The following is a 17767-nucleotide window of genomic DNA, read 5'->3' on the forward strand; positions in this document are numbered from 1 at the left end:
CAAGCATTTGCAATTTTTTTGAAAATATACTATACATATATTTGAAAATTGAAGGAGCAGATGACCATACCCTTTTGTCTTGATTTTAAGTGGGAACAAGAAACCAGTTCCAGTTTCGTTTTCGCGAGGTTGGCTAGATTTTGTATGAAACGGGGTCCAAAATTTGAAATTAACAAATCAACGTCATGTTCCGGAAGCAGGCTGGCCAAATAAGTGCTACTCCCTCGGTTCTGAATTATAAGTTCTTTTTTTTTCATAAATCAGATGTATATAGAGTTATAGACACATTTTGGTGTCTCTGTTCACTGATTTCAGAGTGTATATAGTTACCACTCACTCCATTCCTAAATATAAATCTTTTTTTAGATTCTAATATAAATCGGTATGTAGTTTCTATTGAAATCCATAAAGGAACTTATATTTAGAAACAGAGGGATTATACATATTAAAATATCCAAAACGTTTGATAATTCCGAAGAGGGATGATACAGTCCATTCCGAGCAAAGAATTTGTAATTACCAACAAAGAGAAATAATGGCAAGAGGAGCAGTGCAGCGCACAACTTGCAGCTCTTCCGTTATATAAGGAGCCACCATGGCCGCCTCAGTACAAACGCCTTGTGTGCTTTCCTCTCAACTCTAGTGTCGTCCCTCGCCAAGAACCAGCCACCGCCGCCGCCTCCGGCCTCCGCTTCCGGGTCTCAAGGTCTCCGGCGTCAACCGAAGCAGCAGCGACATGAAGCGACTGCTCAGACGGCTCTCCCGCGTGGCCGCGGCCGACGCCTGCGCAGCCGCCGCGTACCAGCCGCTCCGGCCGGACGCGGCCGCGAAGGCCTCCTCCACGGCCGCTACGTCGTCGTCCTCGTCGTTCTTCGGCGCGCGGAGGCTCGGCCGCGGGGCGCGGGTGCCGGAGGGGCACGTGCCGGTGTGCGTGGGCGAGGAGGGCGGCCCCGTGGAGCGCTTCGCCGTGCGGGCAGAGCTCCTGGGCCAGCCGGCGTTCAAGGCCCTGCTCCGGCGCGCCGCACAGGAGTACGGCTACGGCCACCCGGGCGCGCTCCGCATCCCCTGCGCCGTCGCAAACTTCCGCCGCCTCCTCCTCGGCCTCTCCGACCCCGGCTGCCAGGGCACGGACAGTGACGACGCCGCGCTCTACTACTAGCCTTCTTGCCCGTTCGGCTGCCATGGAGTGGAGGGCGTGATTGGAAATTTTCCCCCTAGCGAAGGCAAATCGGTGAACCACCAGAGCGCCAATTGCCAGCTGATGTGTTCTGACCGATTTGCCCCTGCGTGGATGTTGTACATAGCGAGGTCACACGGGGATGGTGGAGGGTAGAACGAGGATTCAGCCGCATTTTCTACTGCACCTCAACAATTTTAGGACCTGCTGTCTTGTGGGAATTCTTCTTCTTCTTCTGAGTGTTCTTGTAGCTAGCTCTAGATCAAGCTCTCGTAGCTGCATGAAGCCTCTTCTTACTCTTTTTTGCTAGGGATTTTGAGGTCTTGATAACACATCATGTAAGCCGCAAGGTTGGCCTCATGTGAGTGAAATGGATGATTTTGCCACTGCAAAAGTTTGATACAGGATCTGATGGTGTAAAATACAATGCACCTCCATGGATCTCCAGCTAGCTCTAGCAGCTCTGGCAGCCTGTCATGGAGCACAATGGTGTACAACAATGATTGACCATTTGATAGTACTGCTAAACAACTTGGGCATGTGGATGTTTTTTTTAACCTGAAAATCTAGGTTTAATGGGCAGGTTCAATATAGCTGAGTGCATATAGAGCCATACAGTGCGTGTGTATAGGATTTTCCAGAACTTTTTTCAAAACGGAGTAAAAAAAATGTGCCTCATCCATTAAGTAAAATAAAATCGTAAATGTATGTAATTAACAAAAAAAACAGGTGAGAACTCAGTCAGTTGAATAGTGCACACATGATTTTTTATTTTATTTTTTAGAAAAGGAGGATTACCCCGGTCTCTGCATCTGAGCGATGCATGCAGCCATTTTATTAATTATTCTTAAACTCCCTTACAAAGTAGTACATCATGTAGTCTGAAGTCACCATCTTAGCAACAATTTTCGCTACTCCTATCCACTTGATGAAGGGGTGTCGATAGTTTAAGCCTAATACCAAACAAACATCACATTAAAGCCTAACATTTAAAGACGGAGGCCCCAACAAAGCCGCATATTAGGTTTGGGGTACAAACCGGTCTGATGCACTCTCATGTGTCATCGCCATCATCTTCCACCAATCCATTTTCAGAGTGAAAACTAGTGAAAACAAACGCGTCGACCTTACCAGGCCTCTCTGCCGTCGACGCCACCATGACGCCAGGTAACGTCCTCTTCCTGCGTGAGTCCATCTTTGCGCATCGGGCGTCGAGTCCCACTGCGCCACGCCGCCAAGGATCACCACCATTAATGTCTAAGATGAAGCAGCCCCCAAAGAAGCCGTCCACTGGTCCCTTGAGCTCATGTACACCTCCAAGAATGACGCCCTCAAGGATAAGAACAACACGCACAGGATAGGCCACATAGTCTGAAGAGAGTCTCGTCCAGATAGCACATAGGCAGGATCGTCATCCCTTTCTCTCCAAGCAGGTGTCATCGTCATCATTTGTCCTCGAGCAAGGGACTGCGACTTCGCTGCTAATATTCCAGAACTTTGAAGAAATTGTATTGCTTGTGTTAAAGAAGAAGAAGAAGAAGAAGAAGAAGAAGAAGAATTGTAGAGTGCGGCGTTTCTGCTCCCGAGCTCATTTGCACCCCCTCTGACGAAAAAAATCAAAATAAATACTAAAAAATTTCAAAAAATGCCAATTTTTTTGTGTGGTAGATAAGTTTGTGCGTGAGGTGCGCTTCAAGTTTCAACTCATTTGGACATCTAAGCTACTCCTAGCAAAAAAGACAAATTCAGGGTCTGTAAAAAAGTTTACTGTTCACACTGTTCTGACCCGATTTGTTTTTTCTTTTGCTGAGAGCTGCTCAGATGTCCAAATAAGTTGAAATTTGAAGCGAACCTCACGCATACAATTGTCTGTCAATGAATTTGTTTGAATTTTTTTGAATTTTTTTATTTGTTTTCTGACCGGGTGCAAATGAGCTTGGGCATGAAATTGGGTTTTTCAGAATTGTATTGCTTCAGAACTAGTCGTCACATTCACTAACAAAAACCATTAGATTCATAGTGTCCGTCCAATGATGTACGTGTCAAGATCAGCCATTTGGGGTCGGATAGACAAGAGGCCATGTGCAGCGCAGCAAAACACAAGTCTATGTACCTATGTACGTACATAGCCGCCGAGTCGTGCTTGGCTTAGTAGTTAGTTTATTATTCACCTAGACGGAGGGAGTACTACAGTAATAGTAGTGTAAAAAACGTTCTTATATTATGAGACGGAGGAAGTAGTTTAATTTAATTGCTTTGATTTGATTCACTCGCTTTCGGTTGGGCTTCAGGACAAGCTCTCCTCTGCGTGTGAGTAGCTAGGCAACGACATGGGGGCGACGTAGGGGCTATCTGCTAATCAAAATTAGGCAGATCTCCATACGGACACATGCCAGTCCAAAGCATTCACTGACATCCGACCGAGCCGCGCTCATCTTCTTTTTCTCTGCGGTCGTTGCCTGCAGGTGAACGGGAAGAAATGCTCGACTACTACCCGCGCCGTAACGTAGATGTACAAAACCGCCGGAAAGTAATAGACAAGGGTTTTAGGGTTTGTGGCACAGCTCCAACACGTGGGGTGGCCTTTCCATTATATAGAGAGGTACATAATAATGTACAACACAATTACAAAGTGGGACCCAGTATATACAGAGTCTAACACCCTCCCTCAATCTTAACCGTGCTCAGAAGAATTCACCAGGTTGAGATTGTGCCTACACCCTTCAAACTGAGGAAGAGGCAGTGGCTTCGTGAAGATGCCAGCAAGTTGATCTTTCGAGGAGATGAACTTGATAAGAAGCAGTTTCTGGGCAACACGTTCCCTGACAAAATGATAATCAACTTCGATGTGTTTGGTGCGAGCATGAAAGACTGGATTTGAAGACAAATACGTCGCACCAATGTTATCACACCAAAGTACCGGCGGCTGCTTCTGAGGGATCTTCAACTCTCTGAGCAAAAACTGTATCCAAATAAGCTCTGCTGTGGCATTTGCAACTGCTTTGTACTCAGCTTCGGTGCTACTGCGGGACACCGTTGCTTGTTTACGAGCACTCCAGGCGATCAAGTTCGAACCAAGGAACACTGCATATCCCCCCATTGATCGTCTGTCATCCGGACTCCCAGTCCAGTCTGCATCAGAGAACGCAGAGAGAACTTCAGAGGGGGCCGGTTGCAGATGCAAGCCATAAGAAGAAGTGAACCGGATGTAGCGCAAGATGCGCTTAACCGCAGTCCAGTGAGAGTCTCGAGGAGCATGAAGAAACTGGCAGACACGGTTGACAGCATAGGAGATATCAGGACGAGTGATAGACAAGTACTGCAAGCCGCCAACAATACTGCGATACTCAGTAGCCTCATCAGCAGAGAGGAGAGAACCATCGAGAGCAGATAGTCGGTCAGTGGAGGACATAGGTGTAGTAGCCGTCTTGCACTGGAGCATACCAGACCGTCGAAGAATATCGAGAGAATACTTCTGCTGAGTGAGAGTCAAGCCGGAACCAGAGGACAAAACTTCGAGCCCAAGGAAATAGTGAAGCTGCCCAAGATCCTTAACCGCAAAATCAGCACTCAAAGCAGAAACCAAGCGATCCGCAGCATAGTCCGAGGAGCTGACCAGGATGATATCGTCAACATAGACCAGTAGGTACATAGTAACTGTAGGTCGCTGAAGAAGAAATAACGAGGTATCAGCCAGAGAGGGAACAAATCCATGAGCCCGAAGGGTGGTGCCAAGACGCGCATGCCAAGCACGCGGAGCCTGCTTCAGGCCATAGAGTGCCTTAACAAGACGACACAGATGCTGCGGACGAGCTGGATCAACGAAACCGGGAGGCTGACGCATGTAAACCTCCTCCTTAAGAACACCATGAAGGAAAGCATTCTGAACATCAAGCTGACGAAGAGACCATCCACGGGTAATAGCCAGTGAGAGCAGAAGCCGGATCGTGGTAGGTTTGACCACTGGACTGAAGGTGTCCTCATAATCAAGGCCATGGCGCTGTTTGAATCCTTTAGCAACCAGTCGAGCCTTGTATCTCTCGATAGAACCATCAGCATGTTTCTTTACCTTGAAAACCCACTTCGAATCAATGATGTTGACACCAGCCTTGGGAGGAACCAGTCATCACGTTTCATTCTTAAGAAGAGCGTGGTATTCTTGTTCCATCGCAGTACGCCAGTGAGGGATACTCAGGGCAGCCTGAAAATGCCGAGGCTCAGCAGTAGGGTCGGACTGGGCCTGCGCCATGCAAGTCGCAAGCCAGGCAACCGTGCCATCCGTGCGTTCCTTAGGACGAAACACCCCACTTTTGTTGCGTGTATGAGGACGCAACACAGGGGGCGGAGCAGGTGACGAAATCGACGGTGAGGATGACGAAGGAGAGGCAGCATCCGTCATGGCAGATGCCGATGCAGTCGGTGACGGTGACGAGGAAGACGCAGCAGGAGACGCCAACCCACTGGAGGGCGACGCCGATCCAGGCGAGTGGGACAAGTGCCGAACAGGCGACGAGGACGGCGGGGGGGCTCCCAGGCGGGGACGGCCCATGCGTCGGTGCAGGTGACGGCCCAGGCGTCGGTCCAGAGGATGGCCCTGGCGTCGGTGTCGGGGACGCCGGTGCAGACGAGACGGCCCGCTGGGCCGGAGTGTTGACGCGCGGCACAGCAGCTGCGATCGCGGGCGCAGGCGGGCTCGTTGCATGGGACATGCACGAAGCCAGCCGATCGACGTGAGCGGGCGAGGATGACGTAGCAGTCGGGGACGAGGGAGCCGGAGGGTCAACCTCGTCCAGGAGCTCCAGCCGCGCACATCTCCCAATACCTGCACCATGGTTAGACAACAAAGAGGGCGAATGTGCAGAATCTACAAATTGATCAAGCAATATAGTGGATGGGTGCACTGGCGGTGTGGAGCTTGTGTCAGGTGGGGGAAGAACAGCAAAGGGAAAAACGTGCTCATCGAAAACGACATCTCGGGAGATATACACACAATTAGACGGGACATGAAGGCACTTATACCCTTTGTAAACGGAACTGTACCCCAGAAAGACACACTTCTTTGAACGGAACTCAAGCTTGCGATTATTATACGAACGGAGATGCGGCCAACACGCACAACCGAACACTTTAAGAAACGTGTAATCAGGAGTCTAACCAAGCAAGAGTTCAGGTGGAGTTTTCATATGAAGGAGCCGCGAAGGAAGCCTATTTATAAGAAAACAGGCTGTAGTAAAAGCATCACTCCAAAAACGAAACGGGGCAGATGCATGAGCAAGCAAGGTTAACCCAGTTTCAACAATATGACAGTGCTTACGTTCAGCTGAACCATTCTGCTGATGTGTATGTGGGCAAGAACGATGAGCAATTCCAAGTTTTTCAAAGAAAGTACTGAGATTGCGGTACTCACCCCCCAGTCTGACTGTACATGAATGATTTTATGATTAAGGAGTCGCTCAACATGTGCTTGAAATTGTAAAAACACATTAAACACATCAGACTTATGCTTATTAAGATAAATCCAGGTAAAGCGACTATAAGCATCAATGAATCTGACATAATATTCGTGCCCACTAACGGACAGCTGGGCAGGACCCCATACATCTGAAAACACAAGCTCAAGAGGAGTTTTGACTATATGTGTAGAAACAAAAAAAAAGGTAACTGATGACTCTTGCCTTGTTGACAGGCATCACAGACGGCAGCATCTTTATTACTAGACTCGGACGGTAGCTCATGACACTGGAGGACATGGCGAATAATGGGTGATGCTGGGTGACCAAGGCGAGAGTGCCATAGTGAAGGAGACACACAAACGGCACTGAAGACTTGGAACGCAGCAGCAGGAGCAGGAACGTCGGTGGGGGCATCAAGAGCATATAAACCACGGCGGTAGCGACCTCTAAGAAGTATGTTCCTCGTAGCACGATCCTTAACAAAGAGATGAAACGGGTGAAACTCACAGAAAACATTATTATCCTGTGTAAGTTTAGGAAGAGAGAGTAAGTTACGTGCAACTGTGGGAACACGAAGAACATTTCTAAGATGCAATGTCCTAGAGGTGTTTGTGAGAAGTGATGCCTGACCAACATGCAAAATGTGCATACCTGCCCCGTTAGCTGTGTGAACCTTGTCATGCCCGCGGCAAGGCTGCTGAACAGTTAGCTTGCCCAGCTCGTTCGTGACATGCATTGTTGCTCCAGTATCCATGTACCAAGAAGGATCAACAGGATAAGAAGGAGTGTGACCCTGTTGCGCCATGTTAACTTGACGTTCGTTACCCTTGCCATTATTGCCGAGGCCGTGGAAGTCCGTCTTGAACCGGCGATGACAGCGGGAGGCGACATGGCGAGGTAGGCCACAGAGCTGACATGGCTGAGCCGAACCACAGGCGGTACAGCAGGCGCAGGCGCGGCCGTCAACGACAACTACCGGGGCGCCAGGACGCGGGGCCTGCTGCTGCTGTGCCGAGGGTGCACCACCACCGGACTTGCCCCCCCCCCCTCCCGAGGACGAAGCTGCAGAGGGGCCACGGCCGCCGCCTTTGCCGCGGGACACGGCATTGACGCAGGAGTCAATGGAGACGTCGGGGCGGCGCGCATTGAGCCGTTGCTCCGTACACAGGAGACGACTTTAGAGTTCCTGAGGACGAAGAGGCTCCTTGCGTTCATTAATCACCTCGGCAAGCGAGTCGTAGTCGCTGTCGAGGCCGGCTAGGATGAAGGATGTGAACTCGCTGTCATGAAGGGGCTCTCCAATGGAAGCAAGAGTGTCGGCCAACTTCTTGATCTTGTTGTAGAAGGCGGTCACCGTACCATTGTCCTTGCGAGTTTCACCAAGCTTGGCACGGATGGCCATGGATTGAGCAGTAGACCGAGACGAAAAACTCGACTCCAGGATGTCCCACACCTCATGAGAGGACGAGCCCGGCCACACCCTCACCCAGACAAGACTGGATGGCTGAGAGGATGGCCTGGTCCTGAGCGATCCACGCACGGAACATCGGATGATGTGGCGGTGGACACGACAGGGTACCGTTGACGAACCCCTCCAAATAATGGTTGCGAAGGAGAGGTAGCACCTGAGCACGCCAGTACAGATAATTGTCCGGTTTAAGCTTCACCGGAAGGAGGTGCGAGAACAAAAACGGCGGCGAGGAGATCGCGGCCAGAGCAGCTTCAGCATCCACATATGGCGTAGGAGAGGGCATCGGTGCAGACGGAGCCGCAGCCGGTGCATACATGTGTGAGGCGCCGTATGGGTAGGGCGCACCATAGGGCGGCGGAGCCGGATACGCGCCCTGGCCAGGGTACGCGCCATAGGAGGGACGCGCAGGTGGCGATGGGCCGTACGAGGCCACATACAGCGGGTAGCCGCCAGGGCCGCCGTGATTGACATGGGCGACGTCGGCAACAGTAGGGCCGACTGCGGTGTAGATGGAGGCAGCCGGAGCAGGTGCGACCGCACGCATCTGGTGCGACGCAGTAGGTGGCGGCGGCGCGGGCACAAGGGAGTGCATGGCAGCCGGAGGCGGCGGCGGTTGCTGGGACCGGGCCGAAGCAGCGGGCGATGAGGATGACACGCCGGCGTACAGCGAAGACACCGGGCCGGCGAAGAGAGACCCCGCCGATTGGGTCTGCAGGGGGCCGAGCGATCCATCCTCCGTGTAGGGCACAGTCCCGGCGTTGAGGAGACGCGCGAGGGACGGCGGGAGGAACAAGTGGTCCATGTGGATGGGGGCCGGCGGCAGAAGGGCGGGGAAGGAGACCGCGGTGCCGGCGGCGCTTGAGGCGACGGCGGCGGCTGGCGGCGGAGGCGAGCGGAAGACATTAGATCGTTAGGTCGGATACCATAATAGACAAGGGTTTTAGGGTTTGGCACACCTCCAACGTGGGGTGGCCTTTCCATTATATAGAGAGGTACATAATAATGTACAACACAATTACAAAATGGGGCCCAGTATATACAGAGTCTAACAGAAAGCAACGGCAAAACCGTTGATCAGTTCCACGGGATTAGCTAATTTGGGTCAAAATATCTAGGATTTTTTAAACAGCGCTGATACAATCATCCAATCCAACCCGTGAACTTCAGTTTTTTGCCTTGACTGCAACTTGATTAATTTGCTTATGTCATTGGTCGGACTGGATTGTATTGCATTTAGTAAGAAGACTGTCTCGTTGATTTTATCGTCGTGGCCGATAATTGCGTCATAATAGCATGGGGTGACTCGGGTTTGAATTTCGGTCAGGATATTCAGCAGAACATCCGAGAACCTGATAAGAACATGCCCATCTCGATCGACCGATGCATGCTTGCGTGGCCACCGACGAGTAGCCAAGCAAACAACTGAGCGATTATCGTCAAAGTCTAAAAGTGTCCGTGTCCTTTGATGTGGACGCGGAGACAAATTCAACTTCGAACAAAGCTAGGCGGGGTTAAGACGCGAGTGTTGTCATCGCCATGAATTTATATTTAGAGAGAGTGATTGTGAAGACCGATAGGATGAATTCTTAAACTGTTTGCTGGCTGGCCACAAAAATCCACTTTTACGTGAATACTACGTACGTACACCACTATGCATCTGCCAACAAAAGTTAATAACATAATAACATCATTGTTAAGCGATGGTATATAGCATAGCAATACTTATCATCTACTTAGGGTTTGCCCAGGAGTTATTAGTTTAACAGGAACGATCACGCAAGCTCCAAAGGCAAGTGGGGGATCGAGACTGACATCAAGCAGAGCACAACCAAGCAGAGCACAAACAATGACAAAACAGGCCTAAGATATGGTGAGGTAGACGCCATTATTAGAGTACAGAACGGAGTCCACTATAACGGAAAACTAAAGCCGGACTCCCACCGCTGGAGCGCTGCCCGTGATTCCGGACTGTACGGCATGGGCCCCACGAGAGATGTGAGAGTTTTGGCTTAAACTAGGCAGGGCAAAGCCTTTGGTAGAAGTACGTACGTGAGTAGTATAACTGGTTAGGCGTACTACCAGTAGTTGGCATCTCGACGACGAGGTGTCTACGGTAACTTCGTAAATTTGAAGATGATATGTCGGCTCAGTCTTTATGAGGTGCTCATAGGGGTAGGGTATGCGTGTGTGCGTTCATAGGGATGAGTGTATGTGCGTGTATATGAGCGCTTGCGTCTGTACTGTGTTAAAAAAAATCACTACACTTGCGCGACCTCGTTTTGTTTATTGGATTTTTTTGAGAACTTGTTTATTGGATTCATGGCCGGGACAAGGTCCTGTCGCCGGGAGGACGCCGGACAACCAGAGCCAGGGGAGTTGGGTGGCCAAGCGAGGCGGAGCATACGGGAGGGCGGAGGTGGGGGACGCGTCGCGCCAGGGCAATGCCGGTGACGACGGCGGGGACGGACTGCGGCGGCGACGCCAGATTTGACCCAGAGGGGCACCATCGGGAAGGCCACCTGGAAGCGCGGGAGGGAGAGACACCACCGGATCCACCACCAGGACGAACGTCGTCGGCCGTCAGGCCGCCAGGAGGGGCGCCGACGAGCCACTAGGTGGCGGGCCGCCAGCGGCGGGGCCTCGCATGAGGAGAGCCGCACCACAGGGGGGAAATCACGCCGCCGCCGCTACGACGCGGGTTTCGCCCGGTAGTGGTCTCTAACGTCGGCAGGGGGTAGCCGGAGAAGGGGTGGGCCGGCCGCGGCGCAGTTGCCGGCTGCTGCCTGTGTCGCCTAGGGTAGGCGTCGCGGGGCCGAGCTGGGGTGTCCCTAACGGGAACCAACTGACGAACGCGGCATCAAACCGCCTTGCTAGTTGTTTGTCTCCTTTTTTTTACGGGAACACTAACGCCCACACGTGTGGGCGTTTGCATCTCACCCACACGCGTGGATCCGCGTACGTTTGTGGGTTCATGAATCTTGGCATGTTTGTGGTGCCATGTAGGACTTGGCTGGTGTGTGGGCATTCACCCGGTAGCCCACACGTTCGTTTCACCACACGGAGGGGCCGGTATGTGGGCGTTTAGCAGTTCGTCCACACGCTAGTTTTCACTCACGCACAAGGGCTGGTGTGTGGGCATTTGCCATCTCGCCCAGACGCCCATCTCCTCTTTCCACACCCAAGCTGCCAGTTTTCATGCGTTTTGCAGTGTACATGGCAACTGCCCTAGCGTGCTTGTAAGCAGATGACAACTCTATTTTTTTACCCGAACATGTCAGTTGCCATGTGTTTTGCAGGTTACACGACAACTGCCCTAGTGTGCTTTGTAAGCAGATGGCAACTCTTTCTTTTATCCGAACATGTTGTTTTGCCATGTCTTTTTGTAGCGCTACACGGCAACTGCCTAGTGTTAGTAGGTGGCAACTCCTAAGGTTTTCAAATCATGACAACTGTAGTAAACCAGATCATACATGGCAACTGCTTAGTGTTAGTAGGTGGCAACCTCTAAAGTTTTCAAATCATGGCAACTATAGTAAACCAGACCATACATGGCAACAGCTGCAGTTGTCCAAAATGGCATCTGGCACTTGACTTGAGATGACAACTGCAGTTGAGCAACCATGGCAACTGTAGTTGTTCGACATGGCAACTATAGTTCAGCGATATGACAACTGCAGTTAAACGGACAATGAAGAGGGTCCGGACCATGGCAACTGTGGGGACGCGTGGTGACTGTCACGCGGGGCGTGCGAGACCGTGAGATAGGTGGCTGAGAGAGGTCGTGTGGGCGTTATGCATTTTGCCCATACGTAGGCGTGTGAGAGAGACCGCAAGGAAAAAGTAGACGTGTGGGCGCTAATTGTTTTGCCCACACGTAGGCGTGTAGGCTGGTTCTCTTAGACATCACACAAAACGTGTGAGCAAACCTCTTAACACCCACACGTGTGGCAGTTATCGTCGTCTTTTTTTATGGGGGCGTAGAGTAGTACAAACGCAGAACTTTGCATTACCAAATTTTAACTAGCTTAGATTATACTAGTATATTGTCGCCACCAAGGCAACGTACGTACGTGCTTTGCAGAGGATACAACTTGAACGAGCACATATAATTATAGAACAATGCTATTTTTTTAGACAAATTAGCAAAAAGGTCCGTGTGTTGCAACGGAAGAAAAAATACTACACACTCTTAATTTACCAAAAAAGTTTTATAATCTGAGAATTTGTAGTTATTTCTTAAATACATGAAGAGTTAAAAAGGTTGTTAATAAGATACAGGGTTTTTTATCATCAAAAAAGAGATTTTTTTATCTGGAAAAGAACATTTTTCCTGGCCTCATGTTGACGCAGGTACTTGCGCTCCTATTTCATCACTATTTCTTGTCATACATGTCGTAGGTATTGGTCCCTGTTTCATCACTATTTATTTCTTATCAAACTTGTCTTCTATTTTATTTTTTGTCATGCATGCCTTCTTTTTACTTTTTTCATGCAAGTCCTCTTTTTTTTCTTATATATATAGGAGAATAGCACAACATCTCATCTTTATCGGATCTCCTCTGCATTTTCTCTTTTATTATTTTATAACGGACATCCCATCTTTATTTGGTCCTTTTATTTCTTGTCATGCATGTCCTTATTTATTGGTGTCTCTAACAAATTTATCTTCAATTTGATGTCCAATCCTGATTTTGATGAGGTGTTCATCCCCAATCTGAATCAGTACCGGTATGAAAAAAAAGACAGATAATGCACTGCTGATTAACATTGGTGCCTAGATATTTTTTTTTTAAATTTAACAGGTAAAATAACATCATATTTATATTCTACATATTTTTCTAATCAAATTTCATATATAATATGTTAAATTTGGAGTTACGGTTTAAAAGATATGAGTATTTTAAAAAACGTTTGATATGTACTGCGGGTTTAATGTTAGAAACATCAAGGGGTTTTCTACAAAATAGCATGACGGACTAAGAATACCTATTTCTTTTATTAGTAGGTATAGATATAGATAGATATGTATAGATATAGATTATAGAACATGGTAATGCGAACACAGCTGCGCCATTGGGGGAGTTTGTATCATTGTATGGCCCTGGAAGAGAAAAGGCCCATTAACATTAACAGATCGTTTCCCCGCGGCAAAAGCGAACCTTTTTTTTTTAGTGGCGGCAAAAGCGAACTGCCACCGATGAAAGCAACAGTTGCTAGTACAGCTGGGAAGTACTCCTTCTGTACCAAAATACTTACTCCAGCTACAAGTATTTCGGTACAGTGATAGTATATACGTGATGATCATGCATGCGCTGTGAGAGACGGAGAGGAGCCTTTAGTCCCGGTTCTGGAACTGGTACTAAAGGGTCGTTACTAAAGCCTCCAGGGTCGTTACCAAAGCATCCCCTTTAGTCCTGGTTCTTACACGAACCGGGACTAAAGGCCGTCCACGTGGCCGCAGCCTGGAGCTCCACCTTTAGTCCCGGTTTTTTTGAATTTTTTATTTTCAAATTTCTGAATTATTTTAACCTCTAATCTCTAATCACCACCCCTCATCACTGCTCAATTTAACCTCTAATCACTAATCACCCCTCATCATTCCAAATCATCTAACTTCCTAGACGGTAACATTACCGTCCACGTCCGTCTTCTTCTCAAAGATCCATTTATCTCGGATTTCATGGCTTCTAACCATTTGTCGAAATATGGGCCCACCATCGCTTCTCCATAGCTCGTAGGTTCAGTATTGTCCAACAACATGATATCTCAGACAGGATCACGTACCACTCTGAAGTAGCACGCATCCTCGTCGTCCTACGAGGTTTGGTAGTGACTTGATCCGAAGTTTCATGATCACTATCATAAGCTTCCACTTCAATTGGTGTAGGTGCCACAGGAACAACGTCCTGTGCCCTGCTACACACTAGTTGAAGTTATGGTTCAATAACCTCATCAAGTCTCCACCATCCTCCCACTCAATTCTTTCGAGAGAAACTTTTCCTCGAGAAAGGACCTGTTTCTAGAAGCAATTACTTTTTGCTTCCAGATCTGAAATAGGAGGCATACCCAACTGTTTTGGGTATTCTATGAAGACGCATTTATCCGCTTTGGGTTCGAGCTTATCAGCCTGAAACTTTTTCACATAAGCATCGCAGCCCCAAACTTTTAAGAAACGACAACTTAGGTTTCTCTAAACGGTGTCATCTCAACGGAATTGCGTGGTGCCCCTTTTAAAGTGAATGCGGTTGTCTCTAATGCCTAACCCATAAACGATAGTGGTAATTCGATAAGAGACATCATGGTATGCACCATATCCTATAGGGTGTAGTTATGATGTTCGGACACACCATCACACTATGGTGTTCCAGGTGGTATTAATTGTGAAACACTTTCCACAATGTCTTAATTGTGTGCCAAACTCGTAACTCAGATACTCATCTCTATGATCATATCACAGACATTTTATCCTCTTGTCACTACGATCTTCAACTTCACTCTGAAATTACTTGAACCTTTCAATAATTCAGACTTGTGTTTTATCAAGCAAATACACTCAACATCTACTCAAACCATCTGTGAAGTAAGAACATAACGATATCCACTGCATGCCTCAGCACTCATTGGACTGCATACATCAAAATGTATTACTTCCAATAAGTTGGTCTCTTGTTTCATCTTACTGAAAATGAGGCCTTTCAGTCATCTTGCCCATGTGGTATGATTTGCATGTCTCAGGTGATTCAAAATCAGGTGAGTCCAAACGATCCATCTACATGGAGTTTCTTCATGCATATATACCAATAGACATGGTTCGCATGTCTCAATCTTTTCAAAAACGGCTGAGTCCAAAGATCCATCTACATGGAGCTTCTTCATGCGTTCTATACCAATATGACTCAAATGGCAGTGCCACAAGTATGTGGAACTATCATTACTATTTTATATCCTTTGGTACGAACATGTGTATCACTACGATCGAGATTTATTTTAGGTGCAAGACCATTGAAGGTATTATTCAAATAAACAGAGCAACCATTATTCTCCTTAAATGAATAACCGTATTGCGATAAACATAATCTAATCATGCTCAACGCAAACACCAAATCTCGATGGTAGAGGGAGCATGCGATGCTTGATCACATCAACCTTGGAAACACTTCCAACACATATCGTCATCTCACCTTTAGCTAGTCTCCGTTTATTCCGCAGCTTTTATTTCGAGTTACTAACACTTAGCAACCGAACCGGTATCTAATACCCTAGTGCTGCTAGGAGTACTAGTAAAGTACACATTCATATAACGCATATCCAATATACTTCTGTCGACCTTGCCCGCCTTCTCATCTACCAAGTATCTAGGGTAGTACTGCTTCAGTGACCGTTCCCCTCATTACAGAAGCACTTAGTCTCGGGTTTGGGTTCAACCTTGGGATTCTTCACTAGAGCAGCAAACGATTTGCTGTTTCATGAAGTATCCCTTTTGCCCTTGCCCTTCTAGAAACTAGTGGTTTTACTAACCATCAAAAATTGATGCTCCTTCTTGATTTCTACTTTCGCGGTGTCAAACATCGCGAATAGCTCAAGGATCATCATAACTATCCCTGATATGTTATAGTTCATCACGAAGCTCTACTAGCTTGGTGGCAGTGACTATGGAGAACCATCACTATCTCATCTGGGAGATTAACTCCCACTCGATTCAAGCGATTGTGGTACTCAGACAATCTGAGCACATGCTCAACGATTGAGCTTTTCTCCCTTAGTTTGCAGGCTTAAGAAACTTGTCAGAGGTCTCATACCTCTTGACGTGGGCACTAGTCTGAAATCCCAATTTCAGTCTTCGGAACATCTCATATGTTCTGCGACGTTTCAAAACCGTCTTTGGTGCCACAATTCTAAACCGTTAGCATTACGCACTGAACTATCACGTAGTTATCAAAACGTGTATGTCAGATGTTCCGCAACATCTACAGACGACGCTGAGGTTCAGCACACCGAGCGGTGCATTAAGGACATAAGCCTTCTGTGCAGCAATGAGGACAATCCTCAGTTTACGGACCCAGTCCGCATAATTGCTACTACCAACTTTCAACTAAATTTTTCTCTAGGAACATATCTTAACCAGTAGAACTAAAGCGCAAGCTATGACATAATTTGCAAAGACCTTCTGACTATGTTCATGATAATTAAGTTCATCTGATTAATGAACTCCCACTCAGATAGACATCCCTCTAGTCATCTAAGTGATACATGATCCGAGTCAAACTAGGCCGTGTCCGATCATCACGTGAGACGGACTAGTCATCATCGGTGAACATCTCCATGTTGATCGTATCTACTATACGACTCATGTTCGACCTTTCGAGCTCTTGTGTTCCGAGGCCATGTCTGTACATGCTAGGCTCGTCAAGTCAACCTAAATGTTTTGCATGTGTTCCGAGGCCATGTCTGTACATGCTAGGCTCGTCAACACCCGTTGTATTCGAACGTTAGAATCTATCACACCCGATCATCACGTGGTGCTTCGAAACAACGAACCTTCGCAACGGTGCACAGTTAGGGGGAACACGTCTCTTGAAATTTTTAGTGAGGGATCATCTTATTTATGCTACCGTCGTTCTAAGCAAATAAGATGTAAACGTGATAAACATCACATGCAATCAAATAGTGACATGATATGGCCAATATCATTTTGCTCCTTTGATCTCCATCTTCGGGGCACCATGATCATCTTTGTCACCGGCATGACACCATGATCTCCATCATCATGATCTCCATCATTGTGTCTTCATGAAGTTGTCACGCCAACGATTACTTCTACTTCTATGGCTAACGCGCTTAGCAATAAAGTAAAGTAATTTACATGGCGTTATTCAATGACACGCAGGTCATACAAAAAATAAAGACAACTCCTATGGCTCCTGCCGGTTGTCATACTCATCGACATGCAAGTCGTGATTCCTATTACAAGAATATGATCAATCTCATACATCACATATATCATTCATCACATCTTCTGGCCATATCACATCACATAGCACATGCTGCAAAAACAAGTTAGACGTCCTCTAATTGTTGTTGCAAGTTTTTACGTGGCTTGTATAGGTTTCTAGCAAGAACGTTTCTTACCTACGTAAAACCACAACGTGATATGCCAATTTCTATTTACCCTTCATAAGGACCCTTTTCATCGAATCCGTTCCGACTAAAGTGGGAGAGACAGACACCCGGTAGCCACCTTATGCAACCAGTGCATGTCAGTCGGTGGAACTTGTCTCACGTAAGCGTACGTGTAAGGTCGGTCCGGGCCGCTTCATCCCACAATGCCGCCGAAACAAGATAAGACTAGTAGCGGCAAGAAGAATTGACAACATCGACGCCCACAACTACTTTGTGTTCTACTCGTGCATAGAAACTACGCATAGACCTAGCTCATGATGCCACTGTAGGGGAACGTAGCAGAAATTCAAAATTTTCTACGCATCACCAAGATCAATCTATGGAGTAATCTAGCAACGAGGGGGAGGAGAGTGCATCTACATACCCTTGTAGATCGCGATGCGGAAGCGTTGCAAGAACGCGGATGAAGGAGTCGTACTCGTAGCGATTCAGATCGCGGTTGATTCCGATCTAAGCACCGAAGAACGGTGCCTCCGCGTTCAACAC

At 47.9% G+C, this 17767-nt stretch overlaps 1 protein-coding gene across 1 annotated transcript; it reads left to right on the plus strand.

Moving 5' to 3' along the window:
• The first annotated feature begins 626 nt into the window (after positions 1-626).
• LOC123166536 (auxin-responsive protein SAUR71) lies at positions 627-1584 on the plus strand. Its single transcript, XM_044584343.1, has one exon. The coding sequence runs from the start codon at positions 737-739 to the stop codon at positions 1157-1159; it is 423 nt and encodes a 140-aa protein (XP_044440278.1). The 5' UTR covers positions 627-736; the 3' UTR covers positions 1160-1584.
• Positions 1585-17767: the final 16183 nt, after the last annotated feature.

The sequence above is a fragment of the Triticum aestivum genome, chromosome 7D, assembly GCF_018294505.1.
Source record: "Triticum aestivum cultivar Chinese Spring chromosome 7D, IWGSC CS RefSeq v2.1, whole genome shotgun sequence".
NCBI classification, from domain to species: domain Eukaryota; kingdom Viridiplantae; phylum Streptophyta; class Magnoliopsida; order Poales; family Poaceae; genus Triticum; species Triticum aestivum.